General features: G+C 43.0%; 1 protein-coding gene across 1 annotated transcript in view; it reads right to left on the bottom strand.

Moving 5' to 3' along the window:
* thsd7ba (thrombospondin, type I, domain containing 7Ba) overlaps positions 1–24246 on the bottom strand; it is a 676798-nt gene that overhangs the window by 565344 nt on the left and 87208 nt on the right. Inside the window, exons 5-6 of the mRNA XM_041200229.1 lie at positions 17075–17230; positions 7220–7423 (exon numbers count right to left, since the gene is read on the bottom strand). Of these exons, the coding sequence (XP_041056163.1) occupies positions 7220–7423; positions 17075–17230 (360 nt within the window). The remainder of the gene's footprint in view (positions 1–7219; positions 7424–17074; positions 17231–24246) is intronic.

Genomic DNA, 24246 nt, shown 5'->3' on the forward strand with positions numbered 1-24246 from the left:
TCCACATCACACTCATCTCAATGTGCTGAGCATTTTGAATGCTGCCGGCTGGGGTTCGCTTTCAGTTGTCCATCTGAGCTGACCCGCATGTCCGCCCACCCACTGATCACACTCCCATACAGCACCTGTTCACGCCCACCATGGCTCTAATTTCAGTTTCCATTTAGGAAGCATGGTAATGCTACAGTTTTTCTTGTGCTCCCTTATCCTTTCCCCACCTCCAGTCATCCCTCCGAACATCACTCCTGACACCTTCGTTCCCCTTCCCAACATCGCCCCACTGACATATCGTCCTCTCTCAGTCAAAACTAGACCTTCTTCTCCCAGCCCCCAGTACATTTTCCTCTCCAAAACACAGCTGGAACTTCCTCTCCACCCCCTCGGACGATCATCCATTGTGAGTAGATCCTCAATAGTGAGTTTCCAACTTCCGTGAGCTGCTTTGCGACTGAGCCATGTCCATGAGAATCCAACCAGCATGTGATGGACATTCCTCAAGGGATGTCCATCCAGGCAAAGTGGACACTCGCAAACTCGTTTCACGATTTCATGAAGCCAATTTTTGGCCTTCTCGCCAGATTGTCCGCTCACGACACCAAACACGCCCAATGCCAGCGGGCACAGAAAATTCCACCCAAAGTGTCTTCATAGAAAAGCTCTTGATAAAATTGTTTCTTATCTCTTTGTAATGAAATCAATTGTTGTCATGTAACTTGCATAAGGTCTTGTACTGAAAACGGAGCAGGAACAAAAACCCGTTTTCAAATCACTTTCTAAGGGGATGTGTCATTTTAAAATAATTTTCCATTGAGTGCAAAGGTAAGCTATGTTTATGTTCCACACTGCACAAGCATCAAACAAGATTCCCTAGAAATGAGTTCCAAAATGTTATTCGGAGTATTCCATTAAATCCAAAGTAACAAACCTGACAGCTCTCTCACATTTGTAAAATTCTCATGTGGCACAATACATACGTGCTGGAGTTTCTCAACCTCCCACATGTATGCTTTGTGCCAGCAATTCTGAGCACTTCTCTCTCGTCTTCAGTCACTGGCCTCTCATTTTAATTGTGGGCTTTGACTGCTGCTATGAATGCTGGGACCACCATAGATGTTTGCTGCTTTCTCTTATTCTTCAGGAAAATCTCATACCCCGGAAACAGAGAATGAGAAAAATAAAAAGATGCCAGGACAACGAGAGAATAATACATTAATGCCACTTGCTTTTCCTGTGACAAATGAGAAATGTAATTTGCCACTTTTAACTATGTTTACATCACTGCAGCATTTTAGATGTATCTCACAATTACATTGACAGGCCTATAATATTGGTTGTGAGTTAGACACTAGTCTGAACTAGTAATCATTTTAAAATAAAAAGCTGTTAACAATGAAAGCCTAAAGAAGGTAACCAGGCACTGTGTTTGTGAGCAAACCAAAAATCTGTAATTGATGCAAATCCCTTGAATGCATTCAAGGGGAAGCCAGAATAAGCACATGAGGGAGACACAAATCTAAGAATATGCTGATAGGGTTAAATGAAGTAGATTGGAGGGGGCTTATTTGGGGGATAAAAGCCAGCACAGACTAGTTGGGTCAAATGGCCCATTTCTGTGCTGTAAGCTCAATGTAACTTGATGCAGGTGCAATGTCACTGTAGTAGATTTTAGTAAAATTCTGCGAGTAACTCATTACCACTTCTGCCCAACTTCTAAATTCCATTTCCAAACCCTGGTAATTTTGTATTCCACCAAGGAACATCACAAAAAAAAGAGGCTGCAAACAGCTTGAGATAAGCCTTCCCCTCCAGCAACATTTGGCTATGTTCCAGAATGTTCCTTCGAGAAAAATATATATAGTTTTTTTTTAAAGTTGTGTGTTAGCAGTGTATTTCTTAGGAGACAAACACTAAATAAATCTACTTGTAACTGCAATTCTGAGCTTATCTTAAAAAGTTTTCTGACTCAAGTTCATTTGCAATCAGCAATCGGAGAAAGCAACATTGGATGAATCAGTTCTGATAGCTTCCAATTCTCTCCTCTAACTGATCAATCGACTGATACTGACAATCTTCAATCCCAGTGTAAAAAGCTGCTTTTTCTTGCGATACATTAACGAGCTGACTCATGGATTAGAATGCTTTCACCTCGAGACACCAATTGTTGGCAACTGGCCTGCATCTATTTCCAAGTAGAACAGATACTGTAGACAACATTCAATCTGTCTGCTCCCCTTGTCGATATGGTGCATTGCCTGTCATGTGGGGAGATATTCTGAAGTGCTAATGAGGACAAACTTCTTTGCCTCCACCTCATGCGCTACTACATGAACTTTTTCAGGAACAAACAATGGATCGGTGGGGTTTCACTGCTTCACCACTTGCCACATGGACTCCATTTTGTGCCTTGACATTTAATTTTGCCTTCCTTTTGTCTGCTACCTCTATTCCCTTTATACAATCTTTGACAATGATCACAAAGATGTGATTTTCAGCCTTTCTAAAAGAAATTTAAGATGCAGCCACTTAACTTTAAGTGGCCATTTTAAAGGTTGGGTGCTCTGAATTTCATGGGCCTCCCTTCTTAAAGCGCCCTGCGCAGGATTCAACCTTGAAAAGCTTGAAACGATGTGACCCCTTGGGTCAATCATGTTGAATGGAAGCAGACAACAACATGGAAAGATTGGCCATTTTTATCCACCATGACTGAACAATTAATCTCCTAAAAACATTGGGCAATTCTGGAAGTTAACCTTAATCTCTTGTTTGCTGAATGCTTTCCCTGCAACCACTTAAAAGGTAGAAATTAAATTCAAGGTTGCTTTGGATTAAGGCTTAATTGAATTGATGCAGATATTTTTCACTGACATTGAGCAGGAAATTTAAGGTTTCTGCCTAACCAAAGTAACAAGTTGACTTATATGTTGTTATATCCTTGAACAGGCAAATATTTTTTTAAAATAAACTCAAACTTCCAGTTATTAGCTGAACAGATGACACAACAAGATTTCATGTTTTAAGATGTTTACTGGAACTAACAAACTAAAAGCAGTATGGACTAAACACTTTTTTTCGAACTTGGACTTTAACTACAGAACAAAACTTTTAACACAACTGAGAAAACCCACTGTCAGGTACATGTTACACAGTCCTTTAAGCAGATATTCAATTCTCCTCGAACCATTCCAAAATGATTCTTAGCTCCTGAGGGTTTACATCTGATCTTTTCCTTTCCCAGCCTGGAAATTTATAACTCCAAAACTGTCTTTCATGGTGCAGGTTTTCCTGGAGGCTTCTCTCTCTAGCTAAATAGGCAAATCTTCCAGCCTCGCTTTAATTCCTCACAAATTTGGACTTTCCAAGCCAAGCATGAGCTCCCACCTGCTTTCCTGCATGGTGAACCATAGTGTCTAACGCCCAATAGCTGCTCTCCCTCTCCATGGCTGACTAAACCTGTTTGTGAGGTTTCAGGGTTATCTTAGGAATCCTTCCCCTCTCAAAGCCCATGGCAACATGAATCACATGGACCTTGTATCAAGGTAGAAATGCTGATTAACTATGCTTGAGACCCCAATACCCTTTTATCTTGGAAGTAAATGGACAGTTTAAAGTAAAACTGTTTATAGCCTGACATACTCAACACTTTTCTGAAGCTATGGAGACACACAATCTATCCACTGTTAGCACACAGGCTGCTGCCATTGTCTCCAAATCCTTTGCACCTTCTTCCCAGTAAAACAACCTGTGATCCCCTTTAATCTCTAACAATCAAACCTCCCAGGCTTCCTGTGAGGCAGACTTCAGAACAAGTTGCATGACCCCATTCATTTTTCCTTACATGAAAGACACGGTCCCAAAAATTAACAATCTTATAAACGTCATCATTTTTAAAAATTAATTTATGAGACATGGGCTTCACTGCCTAGGCCAGCATTTATTGCCCATTCATAACTGCCCCTGAGAAGGTGGTGGTAAACTGCCTTCTTGAACTGCTGCAGTCCATGTGGTCTAGGTACACTCACAGTGCTGTTGGGAAGGGATTTCCAGGATTTTGACCCAGTGACAGTGAAGGAATGGCAATATAGTTCCAAGTCAGGGTGGTGAGAGGTTTGGAGGGAGACTTCCAGGTGGTGGAATTCCAGTATGTCTGCTGACCTAATCTTTATAGATGGTAGTGGTCGTGGGTTTGGAAGGTGCTGTCCAAGGAGCCTGGGTGAATTCCTGCAGTGCATTGTGTAGATGGTACACACTACTGCCACTGTTTGTCGGTGGTGGAGGGAGTGAATGTTTGTGGGTGGAGTGCCAGTCATGTGTGCTGTTTTGTCCTGAATGGTGTCAAGCTAATTGAGTGTTGTGGGAGCTGCATTCATCCAGGCAATTGGGGAGTATTCCATCACACTCCTGACTTGTGCCTTGTAGATGGTGGACATGCCGTTTGGAGAGTCAGGAGTTACTCGCCAGTGCATTCTCAGCCTCTGACCTGCTCTTGTAGCCACAGTATTTATTTGGCTAGTCCAGTTCAGTTTATGGTCAATTGTAACCTCCAGGATTCTGATGGATTCAGCGATGGCAATGCCATTGAATGTCAAGGGGAGATGGTTAGATTCTCTCTTGTTGGAGATGGTCATTGCCTGGCACTTGTGTGGCATGACTGTTACTTGGCACTTGTCAGCCCAAGCCTGGATATTGTCCAGGTCTAGGACACTACCCTGAGGAACTCCTGCAGTGATGCCCTGGAACCACGATGATTGACCTCCAACAACTACAACCATCTTGCTTTGTGCCAGATATGATTTCAACCAGAGGAGAGTACTCACCCTGATTCCCATTGACTACAGTTTTGCTAGGACTCCTTGATGCCCTAACTGGTCAAATACGGCCTTGATGTCAAGGGCAGTCACTCTCACCTCACCTCGGGAGTTCAGCTCTTTTGTCCATGTTTGAACCAAGGTTGTAATGAGGTTAGGAGCTGGGGGCCCTGGCAGAGACCAAACTGGGCATCAGTGATCAGATTATTTCTAAGCAAGTGCCACTTGATGGCATTGTTAATGACACTTTCCATCATTTAACTGATGATGGAGAGTAGACTGATGGGGCAGTATTTGGCCGGGTTGGATTTGTCCTGCATTTTGAGTACTGCACATACCTGGGCAATTTTCCACATAGCCCGGTAGATGCCAGTGTTGTAGCTGTATTAGAACAGCTTGGCTGTTAGGGCGCAGCAAGTTCTGGAGCACAAGTCTACAGTACTATTGCCAGAATATTGTCAAAGCCCATTGCCTTTGCAGTATCCAGTGCCTTTAGCCATTTCTTGATATCATGAGGAGTGAATTAAATTGGCTGAAGATTGGCATCTGTGATGCTGGGGACCTCCGGAGGAGGCCGAGATGGATCATCCATTTGGCACTTTTGGCTGAAGATTGCTGCAAATTCTTCAGCTTTATCTTTTGCACTGATGTGCTGGACTACCCGTTATTAAGGATGGGGGTATTTGTGGACTCTCCTCCTCCAATGAGTTGTTTAATTGTTCACCACCATTCATGACTGGATGTGGCAGGACTGCAGAGCTTAGATCTGATCCCTTGGTTGTGGAATTACTTAGCACTGTCTATCACTTGCTGCTTATGCTGTTTGGCACGCAAATAGTCCAGTGTTATAGCTTCACCAAGTTGAAACCTGATTTTTAGATATGCCTGGTGCTGCTTCTGGCATGCCCTCCTGCACTCTTCATTGAACCAGGGTTGATCCCCTGTCTTGGTGGTAATAGTAGAGTGGGGGTTATGCTGGGCCTTGAGGATACAGATTGTAGTTGAACATAATCTTAATGCTGCTGCTGATGGCACACAGCGCCTCATGGATACCCAGTCTTGAGTTGCTAGATCTATTCAAAATCTATCCCATTTAGCATGGTGGTAGTGCCACACAACACGATGGAGGGTATCCTCAACGTGAAGATGGGACTTCTTTCCCACAACGACTGTTCCGCGGTCACTCCTACTGAATCTGTCATGGACAGATGCATCTGTGGCAGGCAGGTTGGTGAGGATGATGTCAAATATGTTTTTCCCTCTTGTTGGTTCCCTCACTACCTGCTGCAGACCCAGCCTAGCAGCTATATCCTTTAGGACTCGGCCAGCTCGGTCAGTAGTGGTGCTACCAAGTGACTCTTGATGATAGACATTGAAATCCCCCACCCAGCGTACATTCTGCACCTTTGACACCTCAGTGCTTCCCCCAAGTGTTGTTCAACATGGGGGAATACTGATTCATCAGCTGAAGGGGCACGATACATGGTAACCTGCAGGAGGGCACCTTGCCCATGTTTGCCCTGATGCTTCAGGTCCAGAGTTGACATTGAGGACTCCCAAGGCAACTCCCTCCCGACTGTATCACCACTTCTGCTGGGTCTGTCCTGTCCTACCAATAGGCATTGTGATGGTAGTGTCTAGGACATTGTCCATAAAGTATGATTCCATGAGTATGACTATGTCAGGCTGTTGCTTGACTAGTCTGTGAGACAGCTCTCCCAATTTTGGGGAGATGTCAGTAAAGGGGACTTTGTAGGGTTGACAGAGCTGAGTTTGCTGTTGTCAATGCCGGATGGTCCATCTGGTTTTATTCCTTATGGACTTGTTTTTAATAGTTTGATTCAACTAAGTGGTTTTCTCGGGCATTTAAGAGTCAACCACAATGCTGTGGCTCTGGAGTCACTTATAAGCCAGGCCAGGTAAGGATGGCAGAAAGGACATTAGTGAACCAGTGGGTTTTTCTGATAATATTTTCATGGTCATCATTAGACTTTTAATTCCAGATTGTTACTAATCCAGGGACCCAGAGCATTACTCTGGGTCCCTGGATTACTAGTGATTACTGGTGACCATACCTTTACACCACCACCTCCCCCTGTAACACAGTCTTTATAATCATGCTATTTTAGGAACCGGTTTTATATTCAGATGCTGATAAGTAGAAGATGCACAGATGGGGAGAGATAAGCTCTTAAAGTGGGTAAGACAGAAAACATTAAAAACAAAATTTAAGCAAAAATCTTTGAAGCCAAAGGGAAAGTGATGTCTGGATTTATGGGCTATAGAAATGAAACTGAGACTTAAGAATTGACAACAAAAGGGAAAGTTAATAGATACATCAAATAAATACACTACAGTCTGATTTGGCAAACTTATTGCATTCTCAATCTGAACTGATTCAGTATGCTACTAACCTTGGTTATTCTTGCACAAAATTGTTTGGTTGTAGGTACCTCTGCCACATGTTCGATTATTTTCTGTCACACAGAGGCTCTCTTCAAGCAGGTGCCAATGATAGCAAACTGGCTCTTCACAATGAATGGATTCTACAAGATGTGGGCATCTTCCAGCATTGCCGGTAGGCTCTCTAACTACATGGCGTCTTCTCATCTTAAAACCTACAATTGAATTGACAGTATTTCAGTGAATAATGCATCCGGAACTTAGAATAACAAATGGAAATAAATCATCTTCACCCAAACTTGTACTGCAATGCAACAAGTAAGATTAAAAACAAAAAAACTGCGGATGCTGGAAATCCAAAACAAAAACAAAAACAGAATTACCTGGAAAAACTCAGCAGGTTTGGCAGCATCGGCGGAGAAGAAAAGAGTTGACGTTTTGAGTCTTCATGACCCTTCGACAGAACTTGAGTTCGAGTCCAAGAAAGAGTTGAAACTCTTTCTTGGACTCGAACTCAAGTTCTGTCGAAGGGTCATGAGGACTCGAAAGGTCAACTCTTTTCTTCTCCGCCGATGCTGCCAGACCTGCTGAGTTTTTCCAGGTAATTCTGTTTTTGAACAAGTAAGATTATATGGCTTAGCAATACTTCTGTGCTTTAGTGAAAAGGTAATGATAGTATAATCTTCTTGGAATATGGCAAAGTGCATTGGAGTTCTCCTAAAATGCATTTTTCATCTTTGTTTTAGATCAGCAACATATATCACAAATAAACGACTAAGTGCATGACAAACTTGCTGAGATATTAATAGTAACCAATGATTATTGATTAACGATTATTGATTAACAATTCACTGTCTATTATTTACACAAGAAAACAGATGATACAAGAGCTGTGAAGCAGGCAATAGTGGTGAATAGGTGCTCCACCAAAAAGCCAGCTGAAAATCCTTGTCCAATGCTGCAGCCATAAACATTCTTCTGGCTAATTTACACAAGCATCAATATCGACAGTAAAGTCTTCACATTTCAGATCACACATATACTTTAGAAATAAATGTACACTTCACATAAACGGACTGCAGAAGTGGCTAACCTGCAAACAGAATTATGGAAATAAAATAAGACAAGGAAAGCAATATGACAAGGTAGCAGCATAAGTGCGTAACCTTTTAAAATAGGCACTAAGGGTTGATTATTTGGTTGTGGAAGAACTCAATAGAATATTGCATGCTGAATTAAAAGAATAACATATGTCACATTTGGGACCTTGATCCATAATTTCATTTCATTGCAGTCTGCATTTTCAGAATGTCACAGTTGGGTGAATGGTTTCAATGGTTTTTAATAAAGAATCAAAGAAGTGGTGAAGGGGTAATGAGGACTTTAAATGCAGATGTGGTTTTATCACTAAAAGAAGGAATGAATTGCAGCCAGATAGGCCAGGGGAAAACTGTTGCATTGCATTGTAGTGCACCTCCTTATTTCTTCCTAATCTTCATCCCAGTCTTCTTCATCTGACGATGCCCCATCTAACTACTGTGCTTTCTCCAGCTCCAATCCTTTTCGCATTGTCAGGTTGTGCAAACCACAATGATGCGGCTTACTGCACCTTGGATCATATTGTAGGGAGAACCCAAAACAATCGAGCGCCTAAACCTTTGCTTCAAGGTGTCAGTGATATGCACCACTATGTTCCTGATGAACTATGACTCTCATTGCATTGGTATGGCTCGGGCATGGTGGAGCTGTTGAGGGGCGTCATCAGCCATGTTTGTGGTGGGGAAGGGGGTCTCCCTTATCCCCAGCAGTCATTCTCTGATGTTCCTGGATTGGGGAAAAAATGGAGGAGGGGAATGGATGGCTGTCACAGTTGAAGGTGTCATGGCAATTGTCAGCGAAACTGACAAGCACTTGCATTATTCTTCTACAGTGATCATACACCAATTGTACAACAACAGAGTCGAAGCCTTTACTGTCCAGAAAAGCCCAGGCTTGTCTTCTGGTGTTTTGATAGCTTCTATCAGGTCTGGACATGAAAGAAGCCAGCTACTGCTACCTATCCCAGACCTTTCTCATTCCAGCTGTTGGTATACATTGGGAAGGTAATGTACTGATTTGCTCTGGCAACATGGGTGACTAGTCTGATGCAGCTGGTTACTGCAGACTGGGAGATGTGGATGATTTCACCTTTAACATCCTGGAAGGAGGCCAAGGTAAATATTTTAAGGGTGACTATGACATTGACAGCCACAGGCAAAGCACAGCCCAGTGCTCCAGCAAGTCCTACATAGATCAGCAATCAGCTTCTGAAGGAGAGCTCCTCAGGGTTGTCCAGGAAACTAACTCTTAACCAACTGAGCCTGTCATCTGGGTAAGGCTTTCTGCAAGCAGCCCCACTCACCTGCTGTTTTTCCAACAGGCCTATGTGCTGCTCATCTTGATTGCTACGATTGCTGCTGATGCTCCCCTTTCTCTAACTGGTCATCCACCCGAAGAAATAAAGTGAACATAGCACCCGTGGTAAGCAGTAAGTGCTTAATCAGGGTGACTAAAAGCAAAAAAAAACGGAAAGAAGCAACCTTCCAGCTCAGAACTGCCTTGGAAATCTGCTGATCACATAGCACACAGATTCTACTGGTCTGAGCGCCTGCAGATAAATACCACCTTAAATACTTTTTCAATCATGTCAATTCTGTGAGGTTTTACTCAGTGAGATGGCCGCAGAGCAAGGTGCTGTCTGCACAGTTACAATACATGCTTAACTGCCCTGTGAAATGGCCTAGCAAGCACTCAGCTGTATCAAATTGCTATGAAAAAGTTGAATAAGAATAAAACTGGACTGACCACCCAGCCTCGAACACCCTCACTATCACTAGGTCAAAATCCTGGAGCTCCCTCCCTAACAGTATTGTAGTGGCTCACTACCAACTTCTCAAGGGCTATTAGAGATGGGCAATAAATGCTGGCTATGCCAGTGACACAAACATCCCATGAATAAATTAAGGAGCCCAACAACATGATTGAATCTCAATTTGCATTTTCCATCAAGTACCCACCATTTATTTTGCCTTTAACTTTATTCAACTTTGGTGGTTGTACCTTCACCTTGGATTCTGGGTTTCACAAATGCTTGTGGCATTATAAAAATGTCACAAATTCACAGTGCACTAAGTAAATTATTTTCCTAAAAAATTGTCAATATAATTCTCCAAAAGGAACATTGTATTCACTTTGGATTTCTGAGATCTAGAATATGATATGTATTTTTTTTTAGATGTCATTTTTAGTAAATATGTTGATATGGCAACTTGACAGCTGTCTGAACCTTTGCTAAGAGAAATCGCAGCATAAACATAGAATTCAGTTGTACATTGGTGTAGCTTCCAATTCATGAGGGCCTTTATAAATTGACACTTCTTCCCATTCTTTCTGGGTGCATCACCGCTTCTGTTTGCTATTTGCAGCTCAAGGTGCATGAACAATCTGGCTAGAGTTTGCTTCAATGAGCACGATGATAACAAGTTCAGCTTCATGTGTAGCCTAAAAGAATCCATTACTCATGGCAATTGGCATTAAGTAACCCACAAATGATAAAATTAGAATCTCCATGCTGAATTTAGACCTGTAATTCATGCGCAGCAAGTTTTAAAAATTTAAACGCTACTTCTCATGCAGTACCAATAGAATGGTGTTCAATTTATTTAGCCCTTTTTACCGTCTGTGCTATGGCACATAAAAATATACAACCATCGTCAGAAACAATCTGAAGCTGAATAAACCACAAACCAGGAAAAGGGGTGGAATGCAGCGGGAAATTTTTTCACTCAAAGATCATAAAAGTCTCATTATTTCAAAATCTTCAGAGTGTGAGTGATTAAGATTATGGGCAGAATTGTTCATTCTGGGACTAAGTCCCATGGCGGGGGCAGGAACAGGGACAGGGAGTGTTTCCCACGGCAGAGGCCGCTGGGAATTTGTACCGTATCCCACGGCCCCGGGCCCATTAATTAGGCAGTCAGGTGGTTTCCTGACATATCACGTGGCAGGGCAGGCTGGACCGGCATGATTTCCTGCCAACGGCATGGACAATTGAGCGGAGAGGGCGATTCCGATCGGGCCTTCATCTGCATCCCTGATGCAAATCAGTTTCCCACCGGCCTCTGGTGGGAATTGCGACCCGCCATGGTGGGCGGGAGCAGATAATCCTACTTTCATTTTACGCCAGCAGGAAACCAAACTTTCAGCTCCTGCTTTATTGTCTCCACCCCTGGCTGCCATCACTCCCGCCAGTGCGGGGCCTGGAAAATTCTGCCCACGTTTCAAAATTACCAATTGCTAGCAGAACACTTTGTGGCCTATGCAGTACACAGCAGTGAAGTTATAAATTTTCACGAACAGCAAAACCGCTTTAGCTCTTTAACTGTCCTTTATATCACTCAGGCAATGCGATTCGTTTAAGGTTCAGGAATAAATTTACTCTCTTCATCCCACTACTTAGCTCACATGTGACCATTAAATTTTAAAGATTTCAACATAGTTTCTGCAACTAACTTTGCCTCTCACCATTCAACAGGGCAATTCTCCACCGATTCTCCTCTGTAAGTGGTCAATTGGCAGTCAGCAAGAGCAGCCCTGACCTCTTGCCACTGCTTGAGCCACCCTTAATGGCCACAATGAGACAAATTACTCATGAGTCACAGATGCCAAATTATCTCCTGCCACTCCAATACACAAGGAGTTGGAGCGAGAACCTATTGCACCAATTTATAATCATACAAATCTTATATAAAAATAACTGAGGAAGGTAAACTATTCTGGCCCCAGTTTGGGGAAAAATGTACTATTTGAGTCAAGATTTAGTAAGTATGGGCAGTACACTGCAGTAAATTTTCCAAAATTAGAACTAAACCAAAACTTAAAGCACAGCATCTGATAAAGTTAGATCTAACAATAATAAGGATGATAAAGAGGAATAAAGTGCAATAGGAAGGTGAAAAGGGATGTCAGTAGAATTAAAAGTGAATAAGAAAAAATACAAGCATATATTATAAATGGAAACATTAAGGGCTTTATAATAATATAAAAAGTAAAGAATACTTAGAGGCTGAGTGGAATGATTCAAAGGTTAGGAAGAATTTACAGCACAGAACAGGCCAGTGTTTATGCTTCAACAAACCTCCTCTCACTCTATTTCATTGAATTTTATCGGAATAGCCTTCTATTCCTTTCTCCCACCTGTACTTATTGAGCAACTCCTTAAATGTATCAATGCTATTGGCCTCAACTATTCCATATGGTGGTATTTTTCACATTTGAACCACTCTCCAGATAAAGGAGTTTCTCCTGAGTTCCTTATTTGATGTTAGTGGTTATTTATATTTTGATCCATAGTTTTGGACCCCGACAAATGGAAACATCTTCCCTATATCTATTCTATCAAACCCTTTCATAACTTTTAAGATCTCTGTTAGATCACTCCTCAGCCTTTCTTTTCTAGGAAGAAGAGAGATGAAGGAGGGAAGCTAATTGTGGAGGATGAAGATACTGTGGACTTATTAATTATTTTGATACCAGTTTTATAAATGACGGCAGAAATTAGAAGGAAGTGGAACAATTGACAGTGAAAACTGTAGGAAAGAAAAAAGCTCTGAAAAATCTAACAGAATTGGCCAAGGCAAAATAAGTCAAAGAGGACACAGCTGAGGCTTCTACTTAATTATGAAAATTAGGATGTTGGGCTGGAGAATAGTCAATGTTACACTTAATTCAAGAATGGTGAGAACAGTAAGCTGAATAACTATAGGCAAGATTACCACTGTTTTAATTTCTGCAAACATACTGTTAAATGTTCTGACAGAAAACTTAATTGAAAAGAAGAATCGAGTGCTGGCTTCCTGCCCCTCTAGCAATAACTCCTTCTGCTGACTTGCCAAAGCTGCCTTTTGTAACTTCTTAAGTTCTCCTTTCCATCCTGATGGTGTAGATCCTAGATCTTCAAAAGAGAAAGCTGGCCACTTTGGCTCACTTTCCTCCATCAGCTCTAATCTCAAGAAAAATCATAGTATTTCATTCAGGAAACAAAAGGCTGACTTCCATTGTAACTTACATCAAAAAACTCATAATATTCAGATATAGACTAAGTCAGCAAGTTAAAAACAGGGAAAACATGTGACAATTGTAATAACAAAAACAGACAAACAAATTCAGCAGGGAAAAGGGAACTTGGGAAAGGATATTCTAAGAAGAAATACTGAATTAAAATTATATTAAACTTATATACACCATTCCTACTTTACAGGCAATGAAGTACATATAGATTTCATCATGTGTGCACTCCATTGAGCAACCAAACCATGTAAGGAATAAGGCTACATCGGCACATTTCCATCCTAAGTCTCACGGGGTTGAATTTAGCCAAACCTTGGAGTTGCCTCGATTGCTCTGGACGTAGTGGTGGTAACCAGTTCTGGAACTGACTGCATAATGCATATTCCAAACTTAGCATAAATATTACCCCTTCTTGTTTCTGGGGTTCCAATCTTTGTTGGCTGGGATTTTCCAGTGCTAACAGCAGCGGGTCTGATAGCGGGAGGGGTGACAATGAGGCAGAAGCTGAAAAATTGGTTTCCCGTTGGTGTGAAATGACAGCAGGAATGTGCACTCCCACCCATCATAGCAGGTCGCCATTCCCACCAGAGGACTGAAGCCATTAATGGGATGCAGATGAAGCCCTGATGGGAATACCCTCCCCTCCCAACTGTGTCAACTATCAGCGCCGCCAGCAAGATATCACCCCGGTCCAGAACACATCTGGACCAATGTGGCGTGAACATGTTAGGACTCACCCAGAAGAAGGCCTGGGGCAGCTTGTGAAGATCAGAAGGTGGAAGCCTCCAGTAACTGTGGACCCTGGAACACCATGTGCAGCAGTGGGTGGGTGGAGCATCTACCAAGTGGATTTTCACACTGCAGGAGCTTCCAGGATGTGGATCTTCAAACTGCAGGAGCTTCCAGGATGTGGATCTTCACAATGTTGGAGCTTCCAGGATATGGATCTTCACACTGCAGGAGCTCCCAGGATGTGGATCTTCATGTTGGATGTGGTCGGCTGCAAGAGGCACTGTTGGGCAGTGATGGTCTGTGCTGCGGGGGGAGGATTAGATGGGGAAGAGAGGAATGAAGAGGTGGGGCAGGTGTGGAAGCATAGAGGGGAGCAGGGTGATTAGGGGGTGGTAGGGGAAAGAGAGTGTTGCTGTGGGGGTCATGGAATGGGTGAGGTAGTTTGTGGAGCGGGAGGGTGAGAAGAGCCATGGAGGAATGCGGGCAGTGGGACAGAGGGGGGGATGGTGGTGCAGGTGGAAACAGGCTTGGGGGGTGTGCAGGTGTAAATGGGCATTGGGGGAAGAGAGGAAATGGGATTCAGAGGGAGGAGTCCTTGATGTCAACTGATGAGTCCACGGCGGGCATACTGAGGGAATTGTTGATTGCAAGGGATAGTAAGGATTAAAGGAGGCAGTGGGAGCCGGTAGGATGGGAAGGTGAGGGTCCTAAAATGACGGGCAAAGGGATGCTGAGGATTGTTGGAGGGGACACAGGAGTAAAACCGGATTCTGGGGTTTGGCATTTGGCAGGATGAGAGGGGGGAATATCTACTGTCACGGGCTGGGCTCTTTGGGAAGGTAGGGGCCGAGGGCATTCACCTGCACAGGACAGAGGGTGATGGGGGAGGGTTGTAGGGTGACTGTGTGGAGGTTTAAGGTCACACTAGGAGAGTCAATGGTTATGGAGGGGGAGGGTGTGGGTCACAGGCGGGAGGTTGGGAGGTGTTGGACTCCACTTGACAAGCCACACACACCATGGCCACTTGCAACTATCTAGAGCCTTGAGGCGAAGATCATGAGATGCTGCATGGGGTTCAATCATCAGGGGTGAGCGGGGCAGCAGGTCAGCTCAACTGGACAAATGAAGGAGAACCCCAGCACATGGTACCGACAATGCTAAGGTGTTTCAATAGATGAGTGCGTGAAGGGCAATTGCACAATGTGCGCCTGAGGCTTCTTGCACACAGCTCGCAAGGCCCCTGACAAAGATCCTTGGCTCCCTGCACATGCATTGTTCTGAGGGACATAGACTCAGCCTGAAGTGGGAGGGGGGAGCATATGACTACAAATCGCAATTAAACCACATCAGACCTCATTAAAGTGCAATTGTGGTCTGTTTACAAAATCGTAAGAACATTAACATTTACAGTGCACCCATGCAATCACATGTGAACTCCTACCGTATTAAATCCCTCATTCCCTAACACTTATTCTAGGGGCTCCATCTGCAGCAGGGGTGGAGGCTTTCTGCTGACTAATTTGCCCTGTTTTGTTGGAAGACCTTGGCACAAGTCCACTGGAGACTGAGGTGTGTGTCTCTGGGAAGGTGGAGGGTGCAACTCATTAACAGCCCTGCAGTGCTTTATGGCTGCACGGCAGGCCAGTGTGCAACATGTCAGCATATGAGACCCGATGCATTCATCCTCCTCCTGTGTTCAACTTGAGACACAGTGTATAGGCCCCTGTTCTGACTCACATTTTCTCCTGATTTCACAATGGCATAACCCATTATTTTCCCCAATGGTATATTCCTCCCACGATCTGCAGGTTTTGAAAGCCCAAAGTTGATACCACCTAATCAATCTATTATGATTTACCGCATTTCTTCCATTCTTTTTTGAAAATTTGGTAGCATCCTGCACCATGGGCCTTTGCATTTTGCGAAGGCTGCTAAGCAAAATTAAAGCAAAGAATTCTCAATCGTTTAAGCAGTCTTTTTGCTTCAGTAAATATGCCACCATATTTCTTTGATTCTTCACTTTATTCCAGTTTTGTTCTAATCTTTCCTTCCACCTATCTTTCTTTTTTGATACCTTTTGGTCATTCGTTTTGGCACAGCGTAACCTGACACATCATCCTTTGTATGTGCCTGAGGTTGACCATTTGGTTAGAATTCTGGACAGTTTTGTGTCGAGGCCTAAAAGAGCTGCATTATAACTGTTCTGTTCAAGCCCATTTTTCATAAGATTCTTAAAGCCAGCTGAAAGAGAATATTTTTATTGTATCTGCCTGGAATAGATTTCAAAAGTAAAAGACCAATGGTACAATGTACCTCTCAACTTTGAACTAAAATGCTATTGATTCATTAGCATCTTTAACATTCTGCAGATCAAGCCAACATTTATACCATAAACAAAATCATTTGAATTGCATTTCCTGAATACAGTTCATATAGTTGGCACCCAGTCATCTATCCAAGCAAGAACATAACAAATCCCCCAGATTCAATTAAATATTTAGTTTCATTTTCTAATTGTTGCTATGGTCTGTTGGTTGCTGATAATTATTGTGAAATTGTAAAAATTCCTTTTGAATTACTGCTGGTTAACATGCGCATCATTCATAGAACATGGCAGGTGTTAAATGGAATAACTAGGCAGAAATGCAACTCTGCTAAAGAAGGGATGAAAAGCTTTTTTTAGAATCAATCAGAAAATTACAGAGAAAACCTGAATTTTAGTGTAACTTGTGAAGTTTTTAAATCATAAAATTTGAAGTAAAATGTTTGTTATTAATATGCCATTATAAATGTTATTAATGACTTATTACATCTTATAATCTGATGACAGCTGGTGCATTTCATCCTTACTGGAAGTAGTTAACTTTTGACTGTTCATAACATGGAACTTAATATGGGCATAAATTTGAAACTATGAGTGAGATTTCTAAATATTAATGAAGTTAAAGGTAAAATTTTAATCACTTAAAAAGTCAGGAGTGTACCACTCCAAAGATGCAATTTAAAATGAAAGTAAGTACTGAAACCTTTATTCCTGTGAGGGTCCTGGCAGTTCTCAGGGATGCAAGGTCTCCATGCAGACCAGGCCGAAACCAGGCAGTCAGTAGGACAGGCAACGGTGCAAAGCTGTGAAGTAACTGGTATTGGTTCTGAGCATAGGCTGTGGTCCACTGGTCTGGACACTGAAAAAAAGCAAAGCCAGTTATTGTTTCCATTATTCAACAATGTTAAACGTATTTGTTTTATCAATGTACTAATGCACCAAATTTCTAAACAAGAACAAAAACAAGTAAATATGACAGCAACATGGACCATAAGCATCAAAGCCAAAGTAATTGAAGGTCGGGAAAGGTTTTCCCAGCCCTTCCAATTTTCTCCTTTTCTAAATAGACTCATTCAAAGTGGATTCTGTCCCCAAAATGTGAGAAATTATATGGTATCACAGCCAGGTAACCATTTGTTACTATGTGGCCAGATGATAAGGCATCAATATTAAACAAGTCTAATGGCATCAGGCACCACTGTGTCACCAATGAGGCGGAGGTGTGGTGAAACTTATAATAGTCTATTTCACAGGAAAACAAGTCTATTTCACAGGAAAACAAACCAAGTCTATTTACGCAACAAGCAGAACTCATGATCTAAACTACAACAACTGATAAAAACAGGATGACTCCTCTAGCAGGATGCAGTGCATGGAAGATTGTTACGTGAAACAAATTTTATACTAAGATAAATCCCAGTCTCTAGTAGCAGTATGGTCTCCAGGTGTGACTGAAAGGGTCCTGGCCAGTAATGGTGGTGTCACTATATACTGCCAATTTCAATTTCCCCAACTTGGCAGAAATCAGGTTGAGGTGAGCGTGGGAGAGTAGAGAAGATATTTAAAATGGAACACAGAATTTACACGCTCTTCATCCCCAATCCAACAAACTTCAATTTTAAATTGAGGCAGCAAGTACACTCCAAGGTGAGGGCTTCTTTAATTATGCAGATCATCCTGTGATGATGCCATTGAGGCCAGATCCGACATTTTAAACACAGGCCTGAATGATTGAGCAGTGGTGGCTTCTCCGCCAGAAGAAATGTAGTGGGAACTTCAGAGCCAGAAGTTAATTAGCTCACAAATTTCTTTTTAATGCGCATTTTTGTTTCTTTCTATTTTGAGGGAGAAGTCAGCAAATGGCATGTTAACGAGTGAATGATTTCTGTCAAGTTATTTGTAGAAGGCTTGCATTGTTGTTGCAGATTCTGCTTGTTAAATGGTGTTCAGTCCCAGCCCACTGAATTCTCATCTTCACAGAAATTGTGGATTAAAACAGAAAATTCATGGCTAATAAAATGCTTGATGATCAAACAAAAAAAAAAGAAAAAAACAAAAAGAAAAAAAAACACAACATGGGTATAGTACTAATCAGTACCCAACTTTCAAACAGAGGCTAATGCAGGGAACTTTTTGGATTTTATGGAGTAATTTGTAAATGGACTAAGTGACTTGAAAATTATAAGGTTAGACTAAGCATTCATCCCTCTTTGTTTCAAAGAGACAGAGTAGAACTAAATCTGAAATCTATGCCCATCTTTCCTGGAAATCCATGTTAGAATTACTCCAGATATGCTTCTGCTCCTGCCACAGTACCGAAACAGCTCTTGTCAGAGCCACAAGTGACATCCTAAATAAGTAAACTAGCCCGCCATATTCTTCTCAACCTGTAAGCAGCCTTTGATATGGTCCACTGTCATCCTGCTCTCGCCTGTATCTATTCTTATCTATCCAGTTGTTGCCAGAGAATCACTTTCAATGGTTCCTTTTCCTGTACCATTACCTCTGGAGACCCAAAAAATCTATCTTGGTAATGTACCCTCCTACTGCAATCCTACCCTAGGAAGCATCATTTCAAAACACCCCTGGTTCCATATATATGCTGATGACACCCAGCCCTACTTCCACACCAGCTCTCTCAATTTGTCCATTGTTTCTAATTTTCCACACTGCTTGTCTGTCACCCAATGATGGATGAGCAGAAGTGGCCTCCAACGGTATATTGGGACGACTAAAGCCATTATTTTTGGTCCCCACCATAAATTCTGTTCCTGATTCTCCAATTCCATCTCTTTCCCTGGAAATTGTAAAAGACTGAACCAGACCATTTCAACCTTAGTGCCATATCTGATCACGAGATGAGATTCTAACCACATATCTGCTCCATCACCAGAACTGCCTATTTACACATCTATGGCATCGCCTGACTCTGCCACAACTCAGCTCATCTTCTGCTGAAACTTTCATCCATGCCTTTATTACCTCTAGGCTTAACTATTCTAATACCCTCCTGGCTGGGCCTCCCATCTTCCACCCATCATGAACTTGAATTCCTACAAAACTCTGTTGCCCATTTCTTAGCACACACCTATCCTTCCTGTGCTCAGGGACATATGTTGTCTCCTACTCTGACAATATTTAAATTTCGTAATTCACATCATTGTTTTAAAATTGCACAAAAGATGACCCCCACCCTTTGTAACTTCCTCCAGCCCGAAAACTCTCTGGGATTTCTTCAACCATCCAAATCTGGCCTCTTGCTCATCTGCTATATTAGTTGTTCCATTATTGGCCCTCTTTCTATTCTTTCATGGGCATCGCTGGCAAGACCAACATTTGATGCTTGTCTCTAGTTGCCCTTAAGAAGGTGATGGTGAGCCACTTCTTGAACCGCTGAAGTCCATGTGGTGCAGGTACAGCAATGGTGCTGTTAGGAAGGGAGTTCCAGGATTTTGATCCAGTGACAGTGAAGGAACAGTGTGATAGTTCCAATTCAAGATATAATGTGTGGCTTGGAGGAAAATTTGCAGATGGTGGTGTCCTCAGGCATCTGCTGCCCTTGGCATTTAGCTGCCAAAGCCCTAAGCCCTGCAATTCCCTCTCTATATCTTTTTCTGTCACTACCCTCCTTTAAAAAACTCCTCAAAACCAGCTCTTTTACCAATCTTTTGGTTATTTGACCTAGTCTCTCCTTATGTGGCTGTGTTTTGTTCGATAACACTTCTGCACAGCATCTTGGGATATTTTAATGGCATTATATAAGAAAGCATTAACTCAAAGAATTGATAACACTAAATTTTTGTTCTCAAATTCAAAGAACAATGGCAGAAAACCAATTTTTAATAGGATCATTTATAATTCTGTGCTAATTTAAGCATCTCCTTGAGCAAAAGAAATGCAGAAGATGACATTACTGCAAATGTGCATCTGCATTCAGTCAGACAGTCTATAGGGGTTTCATATAGGCCACCAGCATTCACATAAATAGGGTTCTGTAACAATGGAGCAATTAATGAGGTAGCAAAAATTATAATACGCATCAGCTGCCGGAGTACAGATAGAGAGTGAGCATGAAAATAAAAAGGATTTCATTAAATATTCACATTCATCGCATTAGCAATACCTGAAATAAAACAGATGTAGATATCAGCACTCCTACATTTAGGGATTTATAACATTGATAAGAAATACTTAGTTTACCAGAAGCTGGTGCTTTATAAGTACTATGTTGTTGATGTTGAAGCTGAATATTTAATCTAAAACAAATGTTTTGTGAAATATTCTCAAAATATCTTTCAGCTGCTACCACACATCACTACATTTCCAGAGCTGCAGTAGTACAAGAAACATTGGAACAATCAAAGCAAAACTTTCTTTATTTTTATATTTCAGCAAGAATATGCTTGCTTTAAATTTTGTGAATGCACTTTAATAAATCACACGAGTAGAATTATATTTTCTCCCATTTGTCATAATGCATCACTAAGTCAGAGCTGAAGCAATGGTAATATTATGCTTGAGCGCTGCTACAAACACATTATAACAATTCTAATGTTAGCTGTACTACTACTCAAACACAGAAGCTGGGATTTTCATCCTAGGCAGGAGTTGCAAGTTGCCCCGTTTTCCAACATTACAATCCTGTCTCCTGCCCAGCAATGTTTCAGTGCCCACCCATGCTATTTTCATGGTGGGGAGATGGGGACAGGCTGGAGTCAAGGTTGGTGTCTCCCAAAACAGGTCCAAGGCAGGACCGGAGGTGGGCGGGTGCCAAGGAGGGCAGGTTAGGAGGCCTGCCTCTGCTCACTGGGATATCGGCCCAGTTTGTAAATGAGTGTTCGGCATTTTAGCCTTTACCCCTCACCCATCCCACATTCACCCCCATTTCCCCTCCATAACCCCATGTCCCCTCATATCATCCATATTATTAATCTAAACACTCTTGAATGCAGAGAGCACTTTTTCCATTAGATAAAGCATTCAAATTCATCTGAACACTTTCACAAAGCTGGTTAATTTAACTGTCACTTAGCTTTACTAAACAAAGCTCTATCATTAATCACTATATTAAAAACATATTCCACTTGTCATAAACCATTATGTTATGATATGTGAAGTTGTCAACATCTTTTGAACTTACCTGTCAAAAGATTACTGTCTCCTGATTAGGTCTCCCCTATGTTTCACAACACCTCTGGGGTGCTGTGAGCCACATTTTCTAACAAAATGGGTCCAATTCCATTGAAATAGCAGAGGTCTAAAATGCCCACTACTCCCACCCCATGGAGTAGGCAAGGGTGGGATTGTTGCTTCTGGGCTCACTACCTGCAGCTTTGTCTCAGGATCATCAAAATACCACCCAATGGGAATGGGGACAGGAATCCCGGAACAGCCTCCTGCCTGCCATTTTTAAATATCCCCAACATGGACGGAGGCATGCAAATCAGGGCTAGAATGTCCATTCATCAGTCACTCAGTTGTCATAACTAACCTAACCTTAACATCGAGTTATCTCCTCTGCGAACTCCTGCAGTAATTCAGGTCTTTTCATTCACAACCTCCTTGCTTTCCATTCAGAACAACCTGCATGATGGGAGGGTTTGTCATTTTGTTCTGACAGATGATATGCAACATCCTCTTTGCACTGTTTCCACGGTCTCTATTGCTTTTAACAGAGTACAGATTTCAGCATTAATTCTAAGGACAGAATCATCCCAGATTTGCATTAAGTGCGGTAGTTGGCTGGAAAAAGGACGTTTTACCCGCTGGCCGCAATGGCGGCTTTTCACTCCATATCATCCCAATCCCGCCTCATTAACAACGCATTCCTGGGAAACATGCCGTTTTGATGGCGGGCGGGCTTTTATTCACCTGTCATGCCATCACCTTACCACTACATCATGCCAGGCACCATATTTAAACTGCAGCTACACAAACACCTCGCAGTGTTTCCACACAGGACTGCTGCAAAGAAGACATGGCCCAAAAGGCAAGAAAACTGCAGTGCCCTGGTTTAATGATGTGTCCCTTGTGCACCTTTTGGACACGATGGGGGCCCGCCATGATGTCCTCTATGGCCTCAGGAAGGGCAGCAACATCACCAATCCAGCATGGAAGGCGTTGGCAGCAGTGGTTAGTGCCAATGCCCAACAAAAGAGGACAGCCATTCATTCCCAAAAAAGGAGGAACAATTTCGTCTGTTCCACCAGGGTAAGCCACTTTTCTCATCACTCTCAACTCACATACGCACAAGCCCATCACACATTCACAGAGGCTTCATTTACTGTCAGTTCAAAGGACATTACCATTCACTCTCACACACAACTTCATTGTCTTCATCCCATCCACGGCACCACTCACCACCCACACATGCCAGGCATATTTATCATCTGGCCTGGTAAGTAGGCCCTCTCCCTTAGACTCTCCATCTCTATCCATGCAGGGCAAGCCTGCACACAACAACAGGGAAAGGTTGCTGACTGGTGGAGGAATGCCTGAAATCAAGATGCTCAAGGATTTTGAAAGTAAAGGCATCTAGTTGGCCGGAGAGGATCTGGACTGTTCCTGTGCTGACAATGAGGTCGGCAGTGCTCTACCAAGTGAGGATCCAGCAGTGCAACACCCATCAGACATCCATGCTGTAAGTGATGTGTCCTGTTCCGCAGTCCCCTGCCATGCACTAGTTATTTCTCCTTGCTTTCGTAGGCACATCTGGGAAACAGCCAACAGAGCTCACGACCCAGGGCCTTCAATCAAGCCCGAAGAAAATTTTGAAGAGGAATCTGAAGGCACCTTCATTGAAGTCCCGTCACAGCGCTCACCATACCCTCCACCAGTGCAAAGACACACATCTCGGTGGGACCAAGCTTTAGAGTTGCCACAGGATCACAATCCCGTGAGCACATTGCGCTGTTTGATCCACAGGTGGAGGCAGGGACTTCCCAGGTCCCCGGCAATCGGAGGACTGCTGGAGGCCAGAAGTTTGCTGAATCCAAGTTAGATGACGAGCCTCTGGATTCGGTGATGTCACAGTTGCTGGAGCTGCAAAGGCAAGCTTGGGAACATCAGGAAGGGATGTCCGCTGCACTCTTCAGGTTGCAAGGCACAATGGAGGAGTCCGTCCATCTTCAGGCAGAGGTTTTAGCACTGGCATGCAAATGCAACGAGGTCAACAATGATGGACTTTGGAGCCATGGAGGCTTTGGTCCAGGACAATGGTCCTGCACTGCTGCCCGGGCTGAGCTCCACAGCTGACGCCATACTTGGCCTCTAACAATGTCAATGCGAGAGGGGTGCAGAACAGCTCGATCTCACTCAGGCTACACCTTCTCCTCAAGCAGTCAGCCAGGAGCTCCCAGGCCAGATGGAGGAGGCATAGCAGGTGCACAACCTGGGGCTATCCACCCAGGTGATTCCAAGAGTGCCGGCCTATCCGAATCTCCGGTTCCTGTGACCCCAGCAGCTCCAGCTCCACAGGCCAATGTGGGTGCCAATCCCACAAAGCAGGGCCCCGAATGCAGGCCCAGCCCTCCAGGTCTCGGCCCTCCAAGGTCATCACAGACAGTGCATAGCAGTCAGCAGGCTACCTCCACCTCTGCTGTGGATGTCAGGGGAGCACCAAGATGTAACGGCAGGGTTTGGAAGGTTAAGAAGATGTGGTTGGACAGCCTGGGCATGGGTGTTAAGCATGTACAAAATGTTCACTATTGTAAATAAATGTCCCAAGAATGTCTCTCTGCCAATGGTTCCTTGTTCTGATGAATAGTACCCTTGTCACTCAGATGTGAAACCTTGGTTCCTGCACAAAATGAAGGCAGGTGTCTCAGTCCAGGGCCTCTTCCCTGTGCTTTGTGCAGCCTTCAGACCAAAATGATG

The sequence above is a fragment of the Carcharodon carcharias genome, chromosome 12, assembly GCF_017639515.1.
Source record: "Carcharodon carcharias isolate sCarCar2 chromosome 12, sCarCar2.pri, whole genome shotgun sequence".
NCBI lineage: Eukaryota > Metazoa > Chordata > Chondrichthyes > Lamniformes > Lamnidae > Carcharodon > Carcharodon carcharias.